The 20006-nt window shown below is 41.3% G+C and overlaps 1 protein-coding gene across 7 annotated transcripts; it reads left to right on the forward strand.

The window, feature by feature from the left end:
* The first annotated feature begins 281 nt into the window (after nt 1–281).
* FGFR1OP2 (FGFR1 oncogene partner 2) lies at nt 282–19629 on the forward strand. 7 transcript variants are annotated; one of them, XM_084506589.1, is made up of 7 exons: nt 282–413; nt 3108–3166; nt 3343–3479; nt 4670–4787; nt 5867–6009; nt 13521–13634; nt 14917–15424. In XM_084506589.1, exons 3-7 carry the CDS (start codon nt 3345–3347, stop codon nt 15052–15054), a joined length of 648 nt encoding a protein of 215 aa, XP_084362715.1. In that variant the 5' UTR covers nt 282–413; nt 3108–3166; nt 3343–3344; the 3' UTR covers nt 15055–15424. The 7 variants fall into 7 exon arrangements, with proteins under 7 accessions (XP_084362715.1, XP_084362719.1, XP_084362714.1 ...); XM_084506594.1 differs by lacking the exon at nt 14917–15424 and adding an exon at nt 19221–19629 and having other exon boundaries at nt 315–413; XM_084506592.1 differs by having other exon boundaries at nt 315–413; nt 3307–3479.
* The last annotated feature ends 377 nt before the right edge of the window (nt 19630–20006 follow it).

A 20006-nucleotide genomic window follows, 5' to 3' on the forward strand; every position in this document is an offset into this window, starting at 1 on the left:
CGCTGGCGCAGCGGCTCCCCCAGCGCTGGCAGGGGGAGCGCCTCTCCCCTCCCTCCCCCTCTCCTCCTCCCGCCCCGCGGACCCCGGCGCCCCGCCGGGGTCACGCAGCCCCCATGGCCCGGCCGGCGGCCGCCTCCCGCGCCGCCTCGCAACTGCCCGCCGCGCGGGCGGGGGGCCGGAAGGGGGCACGGGAAAGGGGAGGGGCTCCCGCCCCACAGCCAATAGCGAGCCGAGGAGGGGAGACGGGAGGCGGAGTTCTCGCGAGAGATTGGGGGGGAGCGAGGCCCCGCCCGCGTCCGCGTCCGCGTCACGGCGCGGCGCCGCCCCGCAGCCGCCCGCCGCCATTTGAGAGTGGGGCGGGCAGCGGGGCCCTGACACCTGTTCCCGGGCGCTGCTGGAGCCGGTGGCCATGAGTGAGCGGAGCTGGAGCGGGGCGGGGCGGCAGGGTGCGGGGGGAGGCAGGCAAACGGAGAGGGGTCCGGGGAGATAGGGTGGGGGAGCTTCTGTCAGCTTTCGTGTGCTTGCCGTCTCGCGACAGGCGGCGGGTGTCGCGATAGTCCCGACTGCTGTAAACCTAGCAGGTCGGTGAGGCCGCCTCGAGGTGGGTTTGGACGCAAAGCCCGGGGAGGCTGGGCTGGGCGGGAGTCTTTGTTTTGGGTTGGTTATCGCGCTGCCCAATTAGGTAGGGAGAGCAATTAGCGAAGGGCAGGAAGTGACGGGGAGCGAGCCCGTGGTGGCGGCCGGGCCGGACCGTGTCGGTCACCTGCAGCCCCGCCTGCAGCCCCACAGCCCTGCGGGGGCAGCCCGGGGTGTCACCGCCACAGGCAGCCTGCCCGCGAGCAAAGGGATGCCCGGGAACTGCCCTGCGCCGAACGTCTTTGGTTCAGTGGTATTTAATTTCTAAACGCTCGGGTTAACTTACGTACGGAGATATCTTTTAGGATAAGACAACCGTTCTGCCTAGTGATCGGCGGCCAGTGGGCAAGAGGAGAGAACTGTAAATGCCACAGGTCGGGGCCGGTGCCTCACCCAGAGGAAGCCTAGCCAACGTTTGGGGCTGTGATTACAATGATGCAAATAACGAGCCTCCTTCCTGAGGCATGCATCCTGCACAAAAACAGGATGTAGCTTGAGGCCCGCTTCACCTTCAGCGCTGGGAGGGCAGGTGGCTGCTGCCCAGTTTGTGCGGCCTCGTTCCACACGTGTCTGCCCCGGTTCATCTGCTGAGAGAAGGAATGGCAGCAGCTTTGCAAGAAGGGGGTTTCTTCTTGTCTCGTGTCAAAGCGCAAAGAAGGATGAACACATACCTTGCTTAAAAAATGGCAGTGATGCAAATTATCGGAGGTGTTAGCTACATTGTAGTCAATGCAAAATGTGTTCCCAGCTCACAGAGAGGTCTGAGAGGCTTTGGTTGTGATGGCTGGAGAATTTGTGGCCTGTGAATAGTGCTAAAGACTGCCCTTCAAATTCTCTTGTAATATGGATCTGATTAAATCCATGTCTGTAACAGTTTAGTCAGCTATCATGGAAGGTCAGGTTTTGTGTGTAGGACTTTGTAGCCCAGCAAGAACATGAGACCAAAATTGAAGGAGAAATAAGGCGCAAGCAGAGCAGATCCTTAAAAGCAAAACAGTATGATTCCTTTCTACATGATATGAAAAAGAGCTCAAACTGCCAAACCCAAGTGAATATATTAACTGCCTGTGATAACACATTAGTCTACTGAAGGACTTGACTTGATACCTCAAGTACATAAATATGGAAGTTAAAATGAAAACTTGAGTTGATAAATATTAAGGAATTCACATTGTGAATATTTATAGGAAATCTGTATGTGCCAAATGGTGATGCTTTTGGTAACACACAATTTGTAGAAAAAAAGTTTAAAATGGTTGTGCACCGTGCATACATGAAGCTTGCTTACTCAAGCTTCTCTGTCAGGAAGCAAGACTCAACCTTTCTGTGACCCTTCTGCATAGCAAAAGTAAACAAAATGCTTTTCTGCTACGTATGTTCCTCAGAGTAGAGGGAACAATTAACAAAATTACCAAATTAAAATATCTGGGGAGGTTAGGCTTTGAAGAAAGGTCAGGGGTGCACATAGGCTCTTCAGAGAGGAAATTAGTTTCCCCCCATATCTCGGTGTATGTAGATGGGATGTCCTTGATATGCTTGTAAATCTTTGAGGGTAATGGTGAAATTTCCTGTATTGGAAATATCCTTTTTTCTGCTACCTACATGGGCAGTGGGAAAAGGTCAGTTGGGGAAAACATGAAGATTTCTTTCAATTTGGCTAAAGATCCTAGGCTATGATTTGTAAAGGAGCCTAAGTCAGAAAACCAATCTGAAGCAAGTTTTTTTTTGCCCTGTATCTCAGTGGTTCACTGACATTTTATGCTTGCAAAAATCTCTCCTTCAGCTAAGAAATAGATTCTCACAGAAAATTTCCTGAAAAAAATATCAAGCTTTGCATTAATAAGGCATGTGTCTCTAATAAGCCTCTATCATTAGTGTCTTATTGCTGAAGAACTTACCAAGGAGTTGAAATAGATTTTCTTTTCAGTAGAAAACACACAAGATTTCTTAAAACAAGAACTTGAAGAATGAAGAGTCCCAGTCCTGATACGTAATCTATCAAGAATAAGTCCAAGAAAATGAGTGTAAAGGCCAGTGCATTGAAAATGCTAGTGTGTGTAAGCATTTTGCAAGTTTAGGTAATTTCTGCTAACAGCTACTGCAATTAGAAGGCTGGTATTTTAACTATGCCATCGGTTCATCCTCTTGGCCAAGTTGCTCTCTTGCTCTATCCTGTTGAAAATGACATATTTTACAATTTCATTCCATGCAATGATGCTTGTGTTCATTTTTATACATGAAGAAAACACAAGCCTTTGGGTGTTGGAATTTTCCCAAAGTAATTTTCTCTACGCTGTCAGTTTTAGCTCTTCCCTTTCTCTGCTGACTTAATTCATCAAAGTATTCAAGCCTACTACATGTATAGTCCTTTGGCATTCTCTTTTGTGTTGGATCTATACTTCTCAAATATCAAATACTTTGAGAATATCAAGTACTCTCTTCATGACACACAATTTACTTTCATTTCCTAGCTGTAATCCATGGTCTGAACAGCAATTAAAAAGAAGGAAAAGCAGACAGAATTTTTAAGGTATATGATTTTTTCCTACTCCTTGAAGACAACATAGGTCTAAAATGTCAATTATGGCTGTTCGAGGAAGAGGGGAAGGTTGTATTCAGCTGCTTCAAACTTAGAAAATATATCTTACACAGCGGTTCTCTCTAAAACAGGCAATAGTGTGAAAATAATCCATTTCTAACCTCTAGAAATGAGTTGCACAATTGAGAAAGCCTTAGCAGATGCGAAAGCACTGGTGGAACGGCTAAGGGAACATGACAACGCTGCAGAAGCTCTTATCGAACAGACTACAGCTCTTAACAAGAGGGTTGAAGCAATGAAACAGGTTTGTTTTTCTTCTTTGTTTACTCCATTAAAAAGCCACAGCTCAGAAACACATTGCTTAAGACATTTTTGTATGCTACTGTGCAATACAGAATCAGTATTGTAATTTGTTATTCTTTAAATACCATACTAAGTATTCCTGTTGTGGGTGCGACTGTGATCGAAAAATAGATGGCTTATAAATTTAGTATGATCCTGCAAAGAAGTTTTGCTTGCTACTCTAGCTTAAATATTGAAAACTAGTGTTTATGTGAAGAGCACTGGTAGGAATGGGGTTAGTATCCTACAAACCATTGTGTGGTACCTCATGTTTTGCTCTTCTGTGAAATACCACCGGTTTTATTGATTCAAACATGTAGATTTAATCATACAGAGGTCTGTCATAGGTCCTTCTGTTCAGAATACTTCCATCTTTGCACTGTCTCCTTTTCTTTTAAGTCAGCCTTTTGGGCATATTTGCTATTATTTCCATTACGATATTAAGCTGTCCGAGGGATATAATTAGGTTGAGTGTGACTTTCACTAGAGAGCTTTGCGAAAAACATAAAGGTGTCTGCTGTCTTTCCATTTGGAAGTTCAGCCTGTCATTTCAATTTCAATCCATGTTAATGAGCCTGTAAAATAATAAAACCCTGCATATTGGGGTTGGAACTAGATGATCTCTAAGGTCCCTTCTGTCCAAAATCATTGCAAGAATGTGATTCTGTATGCTTTATCCCTGCAAAAATAGTCATGCAGAGGCTTCATAACTTAGGAGTGAGTATTAAATCTACCCACTTGCTGAGAGTCAGGATTTGTTCATTTAGGTCCGTGTGACTTGTGCTCATACACATGCTTTAGGGAATTGGGAAGCTGCAGAGGTCAGGACCTCATGGCTTTTCTTTACCACCTGTTTATCTGTTCTAATGACCTGATGGCGAACTTGACCTGCACTAACTGCAGGTCATGCCCACTACACAGCTCCGAGTTACCAATTTTTTTGATTAAAAAAAAAAATTAAAGCAAGTTTTAAAGCAAGTGTTTCTAAAGGGCAGTAAGTACATTGGCAGTACTGCCAGATGTGGTTTTGTCTGTTTTATATAATTAATTAAAAACAAGCATGTATTTTGTTGGTTACAGACTTTCACTGACATTTTATAATTGGTTCTTGGTGACTTGCTGACTTTTTTTTTTTTTTTTTTTAATAACTAGTACCAAGAGGAAATTCAGGAGCTCAATGAAGTAGCAAGACATCGTCCTCGGTCTACATTAGTGATGGGTATCCAACAAGAAAACAGACAGATTAGGGAATTGCAACAGGAGAATAAAGGTAAGACTAATATACTATCCTAATCAAGTTTGAGCCTGCACCTGTCTAATCAGTGAGACTTTCATCATTGATCAAGTCCACAAATTCTTTTTATAGAAGAAATATTTTCTTCTAAGTTCAACTTGTCAGTTTAACTGATCATAATATAATCAAATATGGAGTCCAGATGTCCCACCACTGGGACCAGGATTTAAAAAAACAATTGCGGAAAGCAGTCATTTCAGTCGTTATCTAATGTTGAGTATAAGGAGATACAATTACAGTTTCTAAGTTTCTACAATGTTAGTATCTATATGGAAATGTGTTTCCATTGCTTAAAAAATATTAAAAAAAAAAAAAAAAAAAAAAAAAACAGGAGCTGTCAGGAAAACTTAAGGTATAAGTACACTAGTATAATTCCTTCTGGCATTCCATACACTAGGAGCATACCATTCTTCCTGGAATTCCATGGGCACTCTAAAATATTGTGCAATGATCTTGAGTCAATGATCTCAACTTGTATGGATCTTGTCTTATCTCAGGAATTATTTGTCCTTTTGTGAAGCACAAAAAAAAAAGGGGGGGACCAAAATTGGCCTCAAAGCACTATTTTCTGTTTTTCTTGTTGTCTTTGAGCTTGCTTCATAAGAAGTTCTGCTTTGGAAAATTTTAGCTGAGGTAGCCCTGAACCGTTTAGTACTTTTAATCTAAGCCAGACTTAGTATATTTTGAACATGGGCATTTTTAAAATTTGTATTTTACCAAGCTGCAAATTAAAACAGATCTGTAAACTTCTTTCCAATTAATGTACAGGGCTGAATCTAGCCTCTATAGTAAAACTCCTCAGCTACTCTTAGGATGGTTTACGTCAGCTAAAGGGTCTGAAGTCAAATCAACCAATAAGACTGTTTCTGACTGAAAAAGAATTTTCCTGGGCAGTCACCACTGAAGAAGTTTGCAGAGACTATGGAGGTTTTGTGGTGGAAGGAGAGGTGATGCGTCAGGACAGGACAGTCTGTTTGTTTTCTCAGGCTGAAGTATTTTTGCATTTTGTTTCACTCCTCTGTTAAACTAATTGAATTTTAAAATTCCATTGGTAGAACTACGCACGTCTCTTGAAGAACATCAGTCTGCTTTGGAACTCATAATGAGCAAATACAGAGAACAAATGTTTAGGTTGCTTATGGCAAGCAAAAAAGATGATCCAAGTATAATAGTGAAGTTAAAAGAGCAACATTCCAAGGTAATAACTTCATTGGGCTTTTTTTTTTTTTTTTTTTTTTTTTTTTTTTTTTTTTGTAATGGATCAATTCAAAGGTTATGTTGCCTCAGTTTTTGTATCATTGTACTAACAAGTTCTAACTTTTACAGGCCAGGCAATACAAACAGGAAACTTGATCAGTCTAGTAGGTTAGCCTTACCAGCTGCTGATTTATGTAAGCTTTTATCAGGTAGCACTTCATTAGTGTATCTACTTAATGTACTTATGTTTTGCTTAGGTCTTTAAGTCAACTGCTCTGTTACAGTTCCAGATACCAATAGATCTCAGTAATATTGAGATTTTTAGACTGTATTTAACTTAGGCTTGTGACTCCAACAAATAATTAGTAAACCTGTGCTTACTGGAGAGAATGGGGGGGGGGGGTAAGTTTTAAAAACTTAATTTTCACACTTTTTTCTGCTAAATGTCTAGCAAATTAAAAATCCAAGACTCAAAAGAGCTTTTATTAATTTTTTAATAATTATATTATTTTTAATATATAGTTTAGGCTTTCTGTGTATTTTGTCAGGAAAATTTGTGATTCTAGATCACTAACAAATCTAAACTGAAGCTTTTTAGCAAAGGTTTTCATTTTAAATATAATCATCAGCACTACAACTGCATAGACAAACAATAGTTCTAAATGTTTGATTACCTTTAACCTCAGCAAACTAAGTCTGAAAGGCAGAGCTAGGGTCAGCATACTGTGAGAACAGTTTAGGATTTTGATCTTCTTATCTCTTTACAGAAGCATGCCCATGTAGTTAGCTCCACTGAAATCAATAGGACTACTTAAATTATTGTGAATTTACCAGATGAGAACTGTATCTTTAACATAAGCCCCTTAAAAAAAAAAAAAGTATATATCCTTTTCAGAGGTTACCTTGGTATATATAGAGAGATATAATTTATAGCCTCAGGAGTGACTTTGGTACTTAGACAAGAAGGTCAAATATCAGTCCTGAAATGGACTTAGAAATTAATTTAGAAACATTTTTTATGGATTATAAGCTTGGAAGTAAAAAACAATTTGTATATGTGTTTATATATATTTATTTATTTATATATATATATATAAGTATATATTATACTATTATTATTATATATATTATTAATATATAATATTATAATATATATTTTTATATATAAATATATATTTTATATATATAATATATATATAATATATATATACATTTAAGCAAGAAATTTATGCTTCAACATTTTGGTTAAATCTGACCCCACAACAATGCCTGATACAGAGGATTTATTACTCTTTCCTGACACTTAGGATTTCTGGAATTTCATTATTTATGCTTCTAATCGGTCTTCTCATTCAGTAAGATTGAAAAATCTTGAAACAGTCTTTAAACGCTGCTTTTCATATTACCTAAAATATCCATAATACCTAAGGAATGAATTTCAATGTTACCAGTAAACACTGTTCTGTCAAGTGGCAGCTATTAACTTCAGTACCTACTTGCAAAATATTATTTAACTCACTAATTTCGGCAGATCAGCAAGCACCTCCTTTAAATAGAAAAATATTTTTTAGCAGTCTTATGTGCATGAGAAAAGTTTGTGTCACTAGTAAAGACCCTGCACTAGCTGTGCTGTTTGAATTTGCTCAACTGAAATGAGGACTGGAATTGTGTATTTGTTTTCTGTGAAGAGAGAGACTAACATATGCAAAATAAAAAAGGAAATATAAATGTTTATAGATGTTTGAAGCTATGTTCATAAAGAAACTCCTATGTTGCATTGTTTGCTCTTACAGCATCTAACTTGTACACATTTGGCTTCCAGAGGAGAGCTTTACAGTTTTGTGTTAGCATCTGGTCTCCAGTTAGTAACTTTGAAACAGGCTCTAGCTCATACTGATTGAGAGGCCACATCAACTAGCCAAAGGGGAAGCAGTGAGAACAGCAGTGTATGTAAAAGCCACTAACTCCTTCCTAATCCTTCTCCAGGAAGGATTTGCCAGCTCATTCTTTTACTACTGACTGCAGCTTCCTTTCCAGCCAAAACTTATTCTTAAAAAACATATACTGAAAAGCATCTTTTGTTGAAAAGAATGTTCTATACGTTCACCCTCATTGGAAATTGAGAAGAACTGCTCAGCCAGGTAGCGGAGCTCCGGGAGGAGGTGAACAGGCTCAGGAGCATCAGGGAATCAGAGAGGGAAATTGACTGGTGGAGGTGCGCTCTACCCTCTCTGAGGCAGGCTCACGAGCCTGCCACAGCACAGGCGTCTCCTGTTACGCAGAAGACGGAGGTTCCCTCCTCCTGCCAGGCAGCGGGAGGAGACCTAGATCAAGGGGGGGAATGGAGGCAGGTGCCTATTCGGGGTGGTAGGCGAGCCCTCTCTCTGCCCACCTCACCTTCTCATCTACCCTTAAATAATCGATATGAAGGACTAGAGCAAGACAATCTAAATGACAAAGTAGACAAAAACCCGTCCCAGTTGGAGGGGGCGCCTAAAACAAGGCGACCTACATGTCGCATTGCCACATCATCCTTCAAAAAAGAAAGAAGGGCTATTGTTATGGGGGGCTCCCTTCTGAAAGGGACAGAGGGACCGATATGCCGACCGGACCCAACCCGCAGAGAAGTCTGTTGCCTCCCTGGGGCTCGGGTGAGAGACTTTGCCAAGAAAGTCAAGTGCCTGGTACGGCCCACTGACTACTACCCGCTACTGGTCTTTCAGGCTGGTAGCGATGAAGTAGCAACGAGAAGTCCGAAGGCGATCAAAAGAGACTTTAGGGATTTGGGGCGACTACTTAGAGGATCAGGGGTGCAGGTGGTGTTTGCCTCTGTCCTTCCGATAGGGGGGATTGAAGCTGAAAGGCGTGCTGTTCACATAAACTCGTGGCTTCGAGACTGGTGTGACCGGCAGAATTTCGGTTTCTTTGATCACGGGAAGGTCTATGCTACACCGGGCCTGATGGCACCGGATGAGATGCGCCTCTCTCGGAGAGGGGTAAGGATCTTTGGTCAGGAGTTGGCAGGGCTGATAGATAGGGCTTTAAACTAGAGTCGAAGGGGGAAGGGGCTAAAACCAGGCACACCGGTGAAGACCTAAGGGATGGTACGCTAGAATCAGAGGGGCTGTGTGCCAGTGAGGTCCTTCGGTCAGATCCACAAGGTGCTGAGTGTAAGGAGACGCACTTGAAATGCTTTTACACAAACGCATGCAGTATGAGGAATAAAATAGATGAGCTAGAAGTCCTGGCCCAGTCCCGCAACTACGACATCATCGGCATAAGCGAAACCTGGTGGGATGAGTCCTGTGACTGGGGTGTTGCGATAGATGGTTACAGGCTCTTCAGGAGGGACAGGCAGGGTAGGCGAGGTGGTGGGGTGGCGATGTATGTGAAGCATGGGCTGGACTGTGTGGAACTTCAGGTCGGCAATGGCAAAGTTGAGAGCCTCTGGGTAAGGATCAAGGGACGAACGAATAAAGGGGATGTCATTGTGGGAGTCTATTACAGACCGCCTGGCCAGGACGATAGCGCCGATAAATTATTCTTTACAGAACTAAGAGAGGCCTCGAGATTAACTCCCCTTGTCCTTATGGGGGACTTCAACTTGCCGGACGTTAACTGGGAGTGCCACACGGCTGACATGAGCAAGTCCAGGAGGTTCATGAAGCACCTAGATGATAACTTCTTGGTGCAGGTGCTAACGGAGCCAACTAGGAAAGGTGCCCTCCTAGACCTGTTGCTAGAAAACAGAGAGGGTCTGGTGGGAGATGTGGTGATTGGTGGCCGCCTCGGTCATAGCGACCATGAAGTGGTTGAGTTCAAAATTTATGGTGACAGAAGGAAAAGTGCCACCAAAACCTCATCCCTAGATATGGGGAAAGCGGACTTCAGGCTGCTCAGGGAACTAGTCAGCAAGGTCCCCTGGGAAACTGCTCTTGAAGGCCTCGATGTCCACCAGTGCTGGTCATTCTTTAAGCGATGCCTCCTAGAAGCACAAGATCAGGCAATTCCTAAATATCGCAAGTCAGGCAGGCGGGGCAGGAGGCCGGCGTGGCTGACCAGGAATGTTCTAATGGAGATTAGGCGGAAACAGAGAGTGTTTCGCTACTGGAAGGAGGGCCAGGTGTCATGGAAAGAATACAGGGATGCTGTTCGTGTTTGTAGGGAGAAAGTTCGTGTGGCCAAAGCACACCTAGAGTTGAAGCTGGCTATGTCTGTGAGAGAAAATAAAAAGGGTTTTTTTAGATATGTGAATGGAAAAAGGAGAACTAAAGAATACATAGGGCCGCACCTTGATAGGGAAGGTCTCCTCACAGACGATGACGTAGGCAAAGCAGAGACGCTTAACGCCTTCTTTGCCTCTGTCTTCAATGCCGATGATGGGCTTCGGGACCCAGGGTGCCCTGAGCTGGAGGACCGGGACGGTGGGGATGACAAACTCCCAACTGACCCTGAACGTGTGCGGGATTTGCTACTCCACCTGGATCCCTACAAGTCCATGGGTCCGGATGGGATTCATCCCCGGGTGCTGAAAGAGCTGGCGGACGTCATCGCGGAACCTCTTTCAATTATTTTTCAACGATCCTGGGAATTTGGAGAGGTCCCGGTAGACTGGAAGCTGGCAAATGTTGTGCCGATTTTCAAGAAGGGTCAGAAAGAAGACCCTAGCAATTACAGGCCTGTCAGTCTCACGTCAGTGCCTGGTAAAATCATGGAGAAGTTGGTTCTCAAACTTATTGAGGCGCACCTGGGGGACAAAGCAGTCATTGGTCCCAGCCAGCATGGGTTTGTGAAGGGTAGGTCCTGCCTAACTAACCTGATTTCCTTTTATGATAAGATCACCCTTATGGTGGACCAAGGGAAACCAGCTGATGTGATTTTTTTTGGACTTCAGCAAGGCTTTTGACACGGTTTCCCATAGGATCCTACTGGACAAAATGTCCACCATACAGCTAAATAAAAACATCATACGATGGGTGAGCAATTGGCTAACGGGCAGGGCCCAAAGGGTTATGGTAAATGGGGCTGTGTCAGGCTGGCGGGCGGTCACCAGTGGGGTCCCTCAAGGCTCCATTTTAGGGCCGGTACTTTTCAATATTTTTATAAACGATCTGGATGTAGGAATAGAGGGTATTTTGAGCAAGTTTGCTGATGACACCAAACTTGGAGGAGTTGTGGACTCGAATGAGGGCGTAAAGGCCTTACAGAGGGATCTGGACAGGTTGGAGAGCTGGGCGATCACCAACCGCATGAAGTTCAATAAGAGCAAGTGCTGGGTCCTGCACCTGGGACGGGGAAACCCTGGCTGCACGTACAGACTGGGCGATGAGACGCTGGAGAGCAGCCTAGAAGAGAGGGATCTGGGGGTCGTGGTAGACAGCAAGTTGAATATGAGCCAGCAGTGTGCCCTGGCAGCCAGGAGGGCCAACCGTGTCCTGGGGTGCATCAAGCACGGCATCGCTAGTAGGTCAAGGGAGGTGATTGTCCCGCTCTACTCTGCGCTGGTGCGGCCTCACCTCGAGTACTGTGTGCAGTTCTGGGCACCACAGTATAAAAAGGACATGAAACCGTTGGAGAGTGTCCAGAGGAGGGCTACGAAGATGGTGAAAGGCCTGGAGGGGAAGACGTACGAAGAACGGCTGAGGTCACTGGGCCTGTTCAGCCTGGAGAAGAGGAGGCTGAGGGGAGACCTCATCACAGTCTACAACTTCCTCGTAAGGGGGTGTCGAGAGGCAGGAGACCTTTTCTCCATTAACACTAGTGACAGGACCCGCGGGAACGGGGTTAAGCTGAGGCAGGGGAAATTTAGGCTGGACGTCAGGAGGGGGTTCTTCACAGAGAGGGTGGTTGCACACTGGAACAGGCTCCCCAGGGAAGTGGTCACTGCACCGAGCCTGTCTGAATTTAAGAAGAGATTGGACTGTGCACTTAGGCACATGGTCTGAACTTTTGGGTAGACCTGTGCGGTGTCGAGAGTTGGACTTGATGATCCTTAAGGGTCCCTTCCAACTCAGGATATTCTATGATTCTAAGAAAATAAAGATGTACAGCAAGGTCCTTCTCTCCTCCCCCCCCTTCTCCTCACACCCATGCTGCAAGTGAACACTGAATGAACAGCTAAACCACAGCTCTGGCAGCTGGAACAGCTGAGAAGGGTGGAAGGGGCTGATGTTCATTTTTAATGAAGTATGCTTGCTTTGGTCAGACACTCTACAATTCCAAGAATTTTTTTTTATAGTTGTTTCTGTTGAAAGGCAAGCTGATCATCTGCTAGCTGTGTGGATCTCCAGTCAAATTTATAATGTAAAGGTGGGATTTAATCCATCCTGTTTTTAGGTATACACAGCAGTTTTCAGTCCTACTTCCTTGGTAATAGTTAGTAACTGTTGTGAATTTTGTCCAAAGGTCAGACCAGACACGAAAAGGCTGTTAGTAGATTTGGAATAAGAAACAAGCAGAGGAAAGGAATGAAAATAAGGTCTTTGGAAACAGCATTACAACATTTAGCTTAACTGAACAGCAGTGAATGCCAAAGGTATTTTCTCTAGATCTACAGGAGAAGTAAGTAGGGACCCTTTAAGCATTTCCTGTTGGTATGTTGGCTAGGGAGAAAGTAAAACATCACCCAAGTCAACAAAGTCAGTAGGTTAGATATCAGTTCTCTGCAAACAGGGAAAATTATCTAAAATTTAAGTTTGTTTGCAAAGGCTGTTATGCCTGTGTTAATAGCTCCTATCACCATCAACAGTGGAAGAAGATGAGCAAACAGAACTATTGTACTTTTTTTCCTCTACTTGACTCTGAGTAAGATGCAGTAGTTCTTTACAATGGGAAAGTGCCCTGCCAGTGTTAATTCACAGACACAAAGAGGTCAATCAGGATACAAGCCCATTTCTTACAGTTCAGCAAGGACATGGACCTCTGGAGTCCAAATTGCAGATCAGCTGAAATTGGATTTGAGCAGAAGTACCTTAGGTAAGAGCTAAGGACAGATCTGAGTTTCCTAGTATATGATGTAGTAATAAGGATGACTACTTTGCCTGCTCTTTTTAAGAGACAAATGCCTACCCACAGGCTGGTACTGGCTGAACCAGGCTTGGGACCGGCTTTCACATAGGTGGAAGGAATGTCGCATATGCTGCTGTTGTTAAGTGAAGTTGGTCTTTCTGCATATCCACAATGATACACATCTCCTGCAACACCGGAGGTTCTTGCCAGAGCAAGCGCATGGCTAACTTGTAGCCATCTTGAAGGCATGGAAGATGCTAAGGGTATAGACATTTAAGCATATTTTCTTTTATAAAACTCTTAAGAGGGAACAGATTTATTTAAATGAACAGGACTGCAGTAGCCCTTCGTGCTGCAGAATTAGAACTTCTTTCACAAAGCTAGGTCTGTGTTCATATTTTTATTAAGTGTCAGAGCAGTTAAAATGAACATTTAATGCTTTGCTTATTTTTAATAATGCAGTAAATAGATTACTAAAACTGTCGTATTATTTATATGGCTTAGGAACTACAAGTGCATGTGGACCAAATTACAGAAATGGCAGCAGTAATGAGAAAAGCAATTGAAATTGATGAAAAGCACGGCTGTAAAGAGCAGGAACGTATCATTCAGCTTGAAGTAAGTATGAAATCCAAACAGCAATGGCACAATAATGATTTCTCCTTCCCCCCACGTTAAATACTTAGAGGTGACTGTAACACCTCAGAGAATTCAGGGTACAGACCTCGATACAGGGAAACTTGCTTATTTGGAGAGTTAGGGGAGCAGGCTACTGCTACCTCGTATGTTCATGCAAGCTTTAATATGTATTCCAGATCTCTAAATCACACATTTCATTCTGACCCTTCAGTTCTATCTGTACACAAGTCTTAGACAGTCTTTCAGTATTTTAGGGCTTGAGTATTGTCTCATGTACTTAATGCCAATATTAGAGGCCAGAAAAAAGACAGTTTTATACAAATACTTGACTGATTCAGATAATTAGGTTAGGCATAAGAATATGTTCAATACATGTATCAAAGCTTTAGGGGAGCCATACCTAACATTAGGCTAGCCTTCACTATGGTACCATCTTTCCAAAACTACTAAGCAAATAATTTTCTGTATTCTTCCGGTAGCTGCATTAAAATTGTCTAAATCGGTAACTTCTGGGATTTGTTTCTCTTACTCTGGTCATCTGATTAATACTCAGGAAGATTAGAAAATCATATCATTTCCTCCTTGTCTTACAAGAAAGCAGCCAGGAAAAGCCATTGTAGAACTATGTTATACATCATTAATAAGCAGGGAACTGGGTGCAGTATTTGCAGTGTTGCTACCAATTATATAAAAATCACTTTTAAAGTCTAGACTGTTCTGTAAAGGGTTCTTTTCTTTCTGTTTGTAGCTCTGTAGGAATCTTGCACGTGAAACAGGTTGCTTTGCACGCTGCATTTTCAGTATAGTCTGTTTTTTTTGTAAAATATTTTTGGTCAGACAGTTTTAGGATCAAATATTTTTGGTCCTATTGTTTTGAGTATAACTGAAACTCATCCATTAGAGCAACAGAGTAAACATTATCACTGTTATTGAGTTACTGTATCACTCAGTCACACTGCTATTTTGTTGCACTACCATTGTTGGGTGGACTGTTAAGTACCATTCCATCACTGGAAGTAGTGATTTATATACTGACTTTTACATACTGACTTAATAATTAAGACTGAGTGTAAATACAACTGAGTGAAATACAACTTCATACTAGTAAGAAATTAGGCTGCAAGTAGATAAGCACACACCCAAGATTTTTAAGGTCTTATTTTTAATTTGTTTTATATAACATCTAAAACCTCATGCTTTTGGAAGAGTTCAGGGTTTCTTTCTGGAGTTCTATAATGTCTTTTTTTTCCTCTGGTTATAGCAAGAAAACAAAGGCTTGAGAGAAATTCTTCAGATAACTAGAGAATCATTCCTGAACCTCAAGAAAGAAGACGCGTCAGAGAGTACATCTCTTTCAGGATTAGTAACAAGCAGTGATTTGAGCCTGAGGAAAAGCTAAAGACTATAGAAGTCAACAAGCTTTAATTGCACACTTTACAAATGGAATATCAGGGGTCACTTGTCAAGCACTTGTTACTGAATAGGGCACCAGCAAGATAATGTGTCTTGAACTTCAGTTTAGTGGCTTTTTTACCATGTGAAATACATTCAAAGGGGTATTCTGTAAAACCCTTAATGACAGATTAATTGCCATAGATCTAACTTCAGTAGGAAATGGATTAATGCACTTACCAAATTAGGAATTATTTTTATATGATGTTATTTTGCAAATAAGACATGATTTCACATAGTTTATATAAATTACTGCATATACAAAACTTCAATGCACCTACTATACAATAAAGACAACTTAAAGTCTCATCACAGCATAACTGAGTATGCTTTGTGCACAATCCATATTGCATTTTTCCTTTGAAATTTTTTGAAATTTGGGATTTTGCAACAAGCCTGTTTAATGGAAAGGGTGAGTAGGCACCATAAAACTTAAACATTTCTGTTACTTTGCCACAGGGTATCCCACCAGTTTAAACATAAGCAATGCTTTTGCCTTTGTTCAGTTTTCTTAAGTCTTTTTAATTTAAGATATGCATCCTTAATTATATTTTCAAAATATGAAAAGAACTGTTCTTTTTTGTTTTCTGGAATACAAGCAGTATAATTCTGGATTAACTATTTACTTTATGAGAGAGAAAACCAAGCTCAGTTCTCTATCTGTAGAAAAGTTCTACCTACTAGACAAGTCCTACAGTAGTCCCGTCTACTTCTTGGATTGCCTGCCCAAACTGGGAAATAGCAATCTGACAGCACCCAAGCCATAGCAGAACAAAGGTAGCTGGGGGAAGAAGGAAGGAGCTCTATGGCAGACTTGACAGTCTACAATCAATAATTACTGCTCCCATCCCCCCTCTTTTTTTTTCCCTAAGGACTAAATATTCAAGATCTGTTTTCACTGGGAACTTTCAGTGTATTACACATTGACGAATAGACTTCTCACTTTTAATCCTAAAATATCGTTAGATGTAAAAATGAACTAGCACTTCTAGATCAAGGCACAGCTTACGTTGGATTCTTGTTTGAAGCACCAAGAACATTTCTAATATTGATGTGTATCATGACTTTTTGTCTAACATGCTAATGTATTCTTTAATTGGAACACAGACTCGAAGCATAGTGAAAGCTTTCAACCACAGAAATTGAAGAGCTACAAACAGCAAGCACAGTTGAGTATTTTGTCTGTTTAATATCTCACCTAGCAAAATGAGTTGAACTCCTTATTTAATCAAATTCCATTTTTAGTTGCAACAGTGCAGAAGGAATTAAACACTTACAGCGTGTCAGTTTTAAATACAACTTGTCTCAAGATAAATGCACCAAAAGGTCTAAGACTGAACTTTCAGTTCCCAGTGAACTAATTTATAGGGAGCCTAATGTTTTTCTTCTGGTATTGTCAAATGCCTTCCCATACTGCTTAAGAGAAACAACTGGAGAGGTGGGAAAAAGCATCAAGCTGAGAATAAATGCCAGTTTTCAATTAGCTAATGCATATGCCAGGAAATGCAGTTATAAGAAGAGCTCAGAACAGGCAGATAAATCAAGCTCTCCAACATTGTACAGCATTTCTTGTAACTGGAGAAACTGCTATTTCTCCTTCCAGAGCATCTTAGCATGTTTCTAGGTTTAAGAATATATGGGGGACATTAATGTGCATGAAGAAAAAAGTTTTAGCTCTTTCCAAACTTGGAAAACATCCTGGGGGAAGTGGGGGTTTTTCAGAACATTTTATCTCAAGCTCAAAATATAGTTGTCAGCTGCTATCTATAAAACTTTGCCAATGCTTATATCATTTAGATTTTGCATTTCTGCTGTAGCTTGCAAGCTGGTGACTTAGTAGAAGCAACATCTGTTTCAATGGAGTGTGTTTTGTTGTTGCAAACTTGGAAGAAGATTCGGTTTCAGTTAAGTTTTTTTTCTATACACGTCTTTTCAGCCATTGACTTGTATCAAGGGCACTTACATCCATTTTACACTGAACACAATTTCATGGCTGATCTGGCTTGTCTTTCAAATACAATCTCCAGAGTATATAGCAGAGAAGGGTTGTTAGTCTGTGGCAGTTCTTTAAGGTTGCTCTATTATGAAATAATGCTTGATTAGTGTTTATTTTTGTAATTTAAGAAGTGACTTAATTTATCTACTCCTAGTTTTCACCTCTGATATGTCTCTTCTTCCATTCCCCTGACCTGATCACTTTAGGATTTTAAAGAGCCTTCACATGGTGTGGAGTGACTATTTTTCATTGCAAACCTGTTATTTTTGTAATGCTGATAGCTTGAAAAGAATTTATGGCTAGAATTGTGTACTGTACAGTAAACTTATTTTATCAATAAAGTAAATACAATAAATATGGATGTTTTCATGATTATTTTCACAAAGCAAGATACTGGATCTGAAATAAGCCTTGTTAGTATTATCTAAGAAAGAGACACCATTTTGCTTTTCTCTCATGTATTTATGCTTTAAGGCAGGCAAGCCCATTTCTAGTGCTTTTATTCATGTTCCCAAATAGCAGGAAAAAAAGAGTTCCATTTTACAAGAGAAAATGGATGGTTATCAATCAGCTCCATGCAGGTAGTTACTCATTTTTTAAGTGAACTACTGGAACTGTTTAATACAGAAAAGCAGTAAGAATAAGCAAAAAAACAGTCCACAGAGTTTTGGTTTTTGTATCAGAATGTTTTGGTACAGGTGGAATGGGGCAGTTTTTTCCTTCAAGATTAAGAAAGTCACTTTGATTTTACTCAAGCTCTGGGTTTCTTTCTCTGATATGTAAATGAGAATGTCAGTGGATTACATTCACAAGCTGGAAGTGTAATGTTTCTCCACTTCCTCATGATTTCTCAGAAGAGAACCTTCCTTTCAGTATCATAAATTGCTTGTTTAGGGACAGGTAATAAATGTCAAGCTAAGCCATGAATAAGCATAGCAGCTCTTCAGCTGAGGTAACTTCAGCTTCAAACTAAGTTGGGCTGATCTGTACAATGAATAAAGCTTTAAATAACTAGCTTTTTTTTTTTTTTTAAACAATTTCATGAAATTCAAAAGATTATGTTAAACTACAGAGCTAACATCACTGTTCTCATGCAGAATTATGTTTACTAGGATCATTATGTTTACTAGGATCCCACTGTAGATATCCAAAACAAGATTTAAATTGGCTTTGGAAGTCTTCAATTTTGATTAGTAAGCATATTACGCTTTAGAAGCGATTTCCCTAAATTAAAGAAGAAATCTAGACTGGAAATGGATCATCTGCAGCTGTCCAAAAGATATCATTGCCTGTACATCAGGGAAGGTGTCTTCTCAGAGGGCTTCCTTTTAACTTCATGTGTAAACTACTATCCCATTCTCCTAGAAAATCTGTGCACTCTCTCCTGTGCATAATCCCCAAACCAGCACCAACAGACATATGCCTGTTACCATTTCTTTTTTGTTCATTAAGTAGATTCTGCGTGATGGTGACATTATACCTCTTGCTAAACTTAGTCTTCCAGAACATAATACTGTGCTGGGAGACCTACATGCATCATGTTGCTGTATTATAACATACATACATACCTGGTAGAGGTGTGCGGGTCACATTCCAGGTCATGTTCACCTCACCTTTTGCCCATCTCACTTCTTTCTTCTGTGCAACTGAATTTCACGCAACAGGAGCATAGACTAGTTTAAACAGCATTGGTTAGTTTCTGTATATGAAAAGGTGCTGCAAAATACAAAATGAAGCATCCTGTTTCACTGATGTGAGAAATTGCACTGCTGTTCATGCTGCCTGTGATGACCTCCCTTTGGCAGACACAGATATAGCAGCATGCCTTTCAGGAGCCTGCATGGAGTCACCTTTGTAGGAGGGAACATCATTAATTCAGGGCAAACTCAGCTGACATTTAGAAGAAAACTTTAAACAACTGCTCAGCATGACAGAGAAATGTTCCGTAATTTCAGTCTTGAGAAGTATGCACTAACAACACTCCTCAGACTTCAGCTAGGGAACACTGCCACAAGGGAAATAAGCAGGACTACAACTGTGGTATGTTCCCATTGCCTTAAGGATTAGTTTTACTGTTTTTTTTTTGTTTGTTTGTTTTTTTTCTCCTGTTTTTTAAGAAGACTGGCAGAACGACCAAGAGAAGTTCTTCACAATGCTCCCACCACCAAAAATGCCTAAATGTTTGAGGATGGCTATTTTACCAACAAAAAACCCACATTATGTTTTTGAAAATTCAGCTGGAGGCTTGAACTTCTAACACCAATGAATGCAAAGTGATCAGTGACTCTGGTTTTCCAGTAACATGCTGTGGAACACAGTAGACAATTTTAAAATTAGTTATATGCAACTGCTCAAATCACCCAAATTATCAGCTAGGCAAACAGCAGCTGCCTTCTGTGATATGCACTGTGCTTTGTTGCTTCTTGTACATTACTTTTGTTGTTATTTCAGAGCGTTCAGGATAAATTGATCTAACGTGCTCAGAAAGAGCTGGAAAGACAGTCATTATTGCAGAAGACTTTAAGGGTAAGCTAGAAAAACTGGAAAGTGTGTGGTGCCTTTTTTTTTTTTTTTATTTGACAACACAGACTTGAAGGAGCTCAGGAAGACTGAGCTCTGCAAAGCAGATAGGTAAGTACACATACACAACTCCCCCCCACCTCAAGTGAGCTAATTTAATGCTCTATTTTGAAGCTGTCTTCTAGTATGCATGGAAGTACAATTCCTTGCATACTCAAGCAGGAGGCACCTCTTATCCGCCCATAGCTATATGTTTGTAGACAAGGTCTGAATCAGTTAAAATTTATTATCAGCAACAAGCATCTCCTTGAACAAATGCATTACTTTGACTTGTTGTTTCCAACACAAACTGAAACAAAGCCTACTTATCAAAGGTGTGGAAA

Source organism: Aythya ferina, assembly GCF_964211825.1.
Source record: "Aythya ferina genome assembly, chromosome: 1".
NCBI classification, from domain to species: Eukaryota; Metazoa; Chordata; class Aves; order Anseriformes; family Anatidae; genus Aythya; species Aythya ferina.

Coding starts and splice junctions, on each gene's coding strand:
- FGFR1OP2 (XM_084506588.1), top strand. Junction 4,788..5,866: donor ATTGCAACAGGAGAATAAAG/GTAAGACTAATA, acceptor TTCCATTGGTAG/AACTACGCACGTCTCTTGAA. Junction 13,635..14,916: donor AACGTATCATTCAGCTTGAA/GTAAGTATGAAA, acceptor CTCTGGTTATAG/CAAGAAAACAAAGGCTTGAG.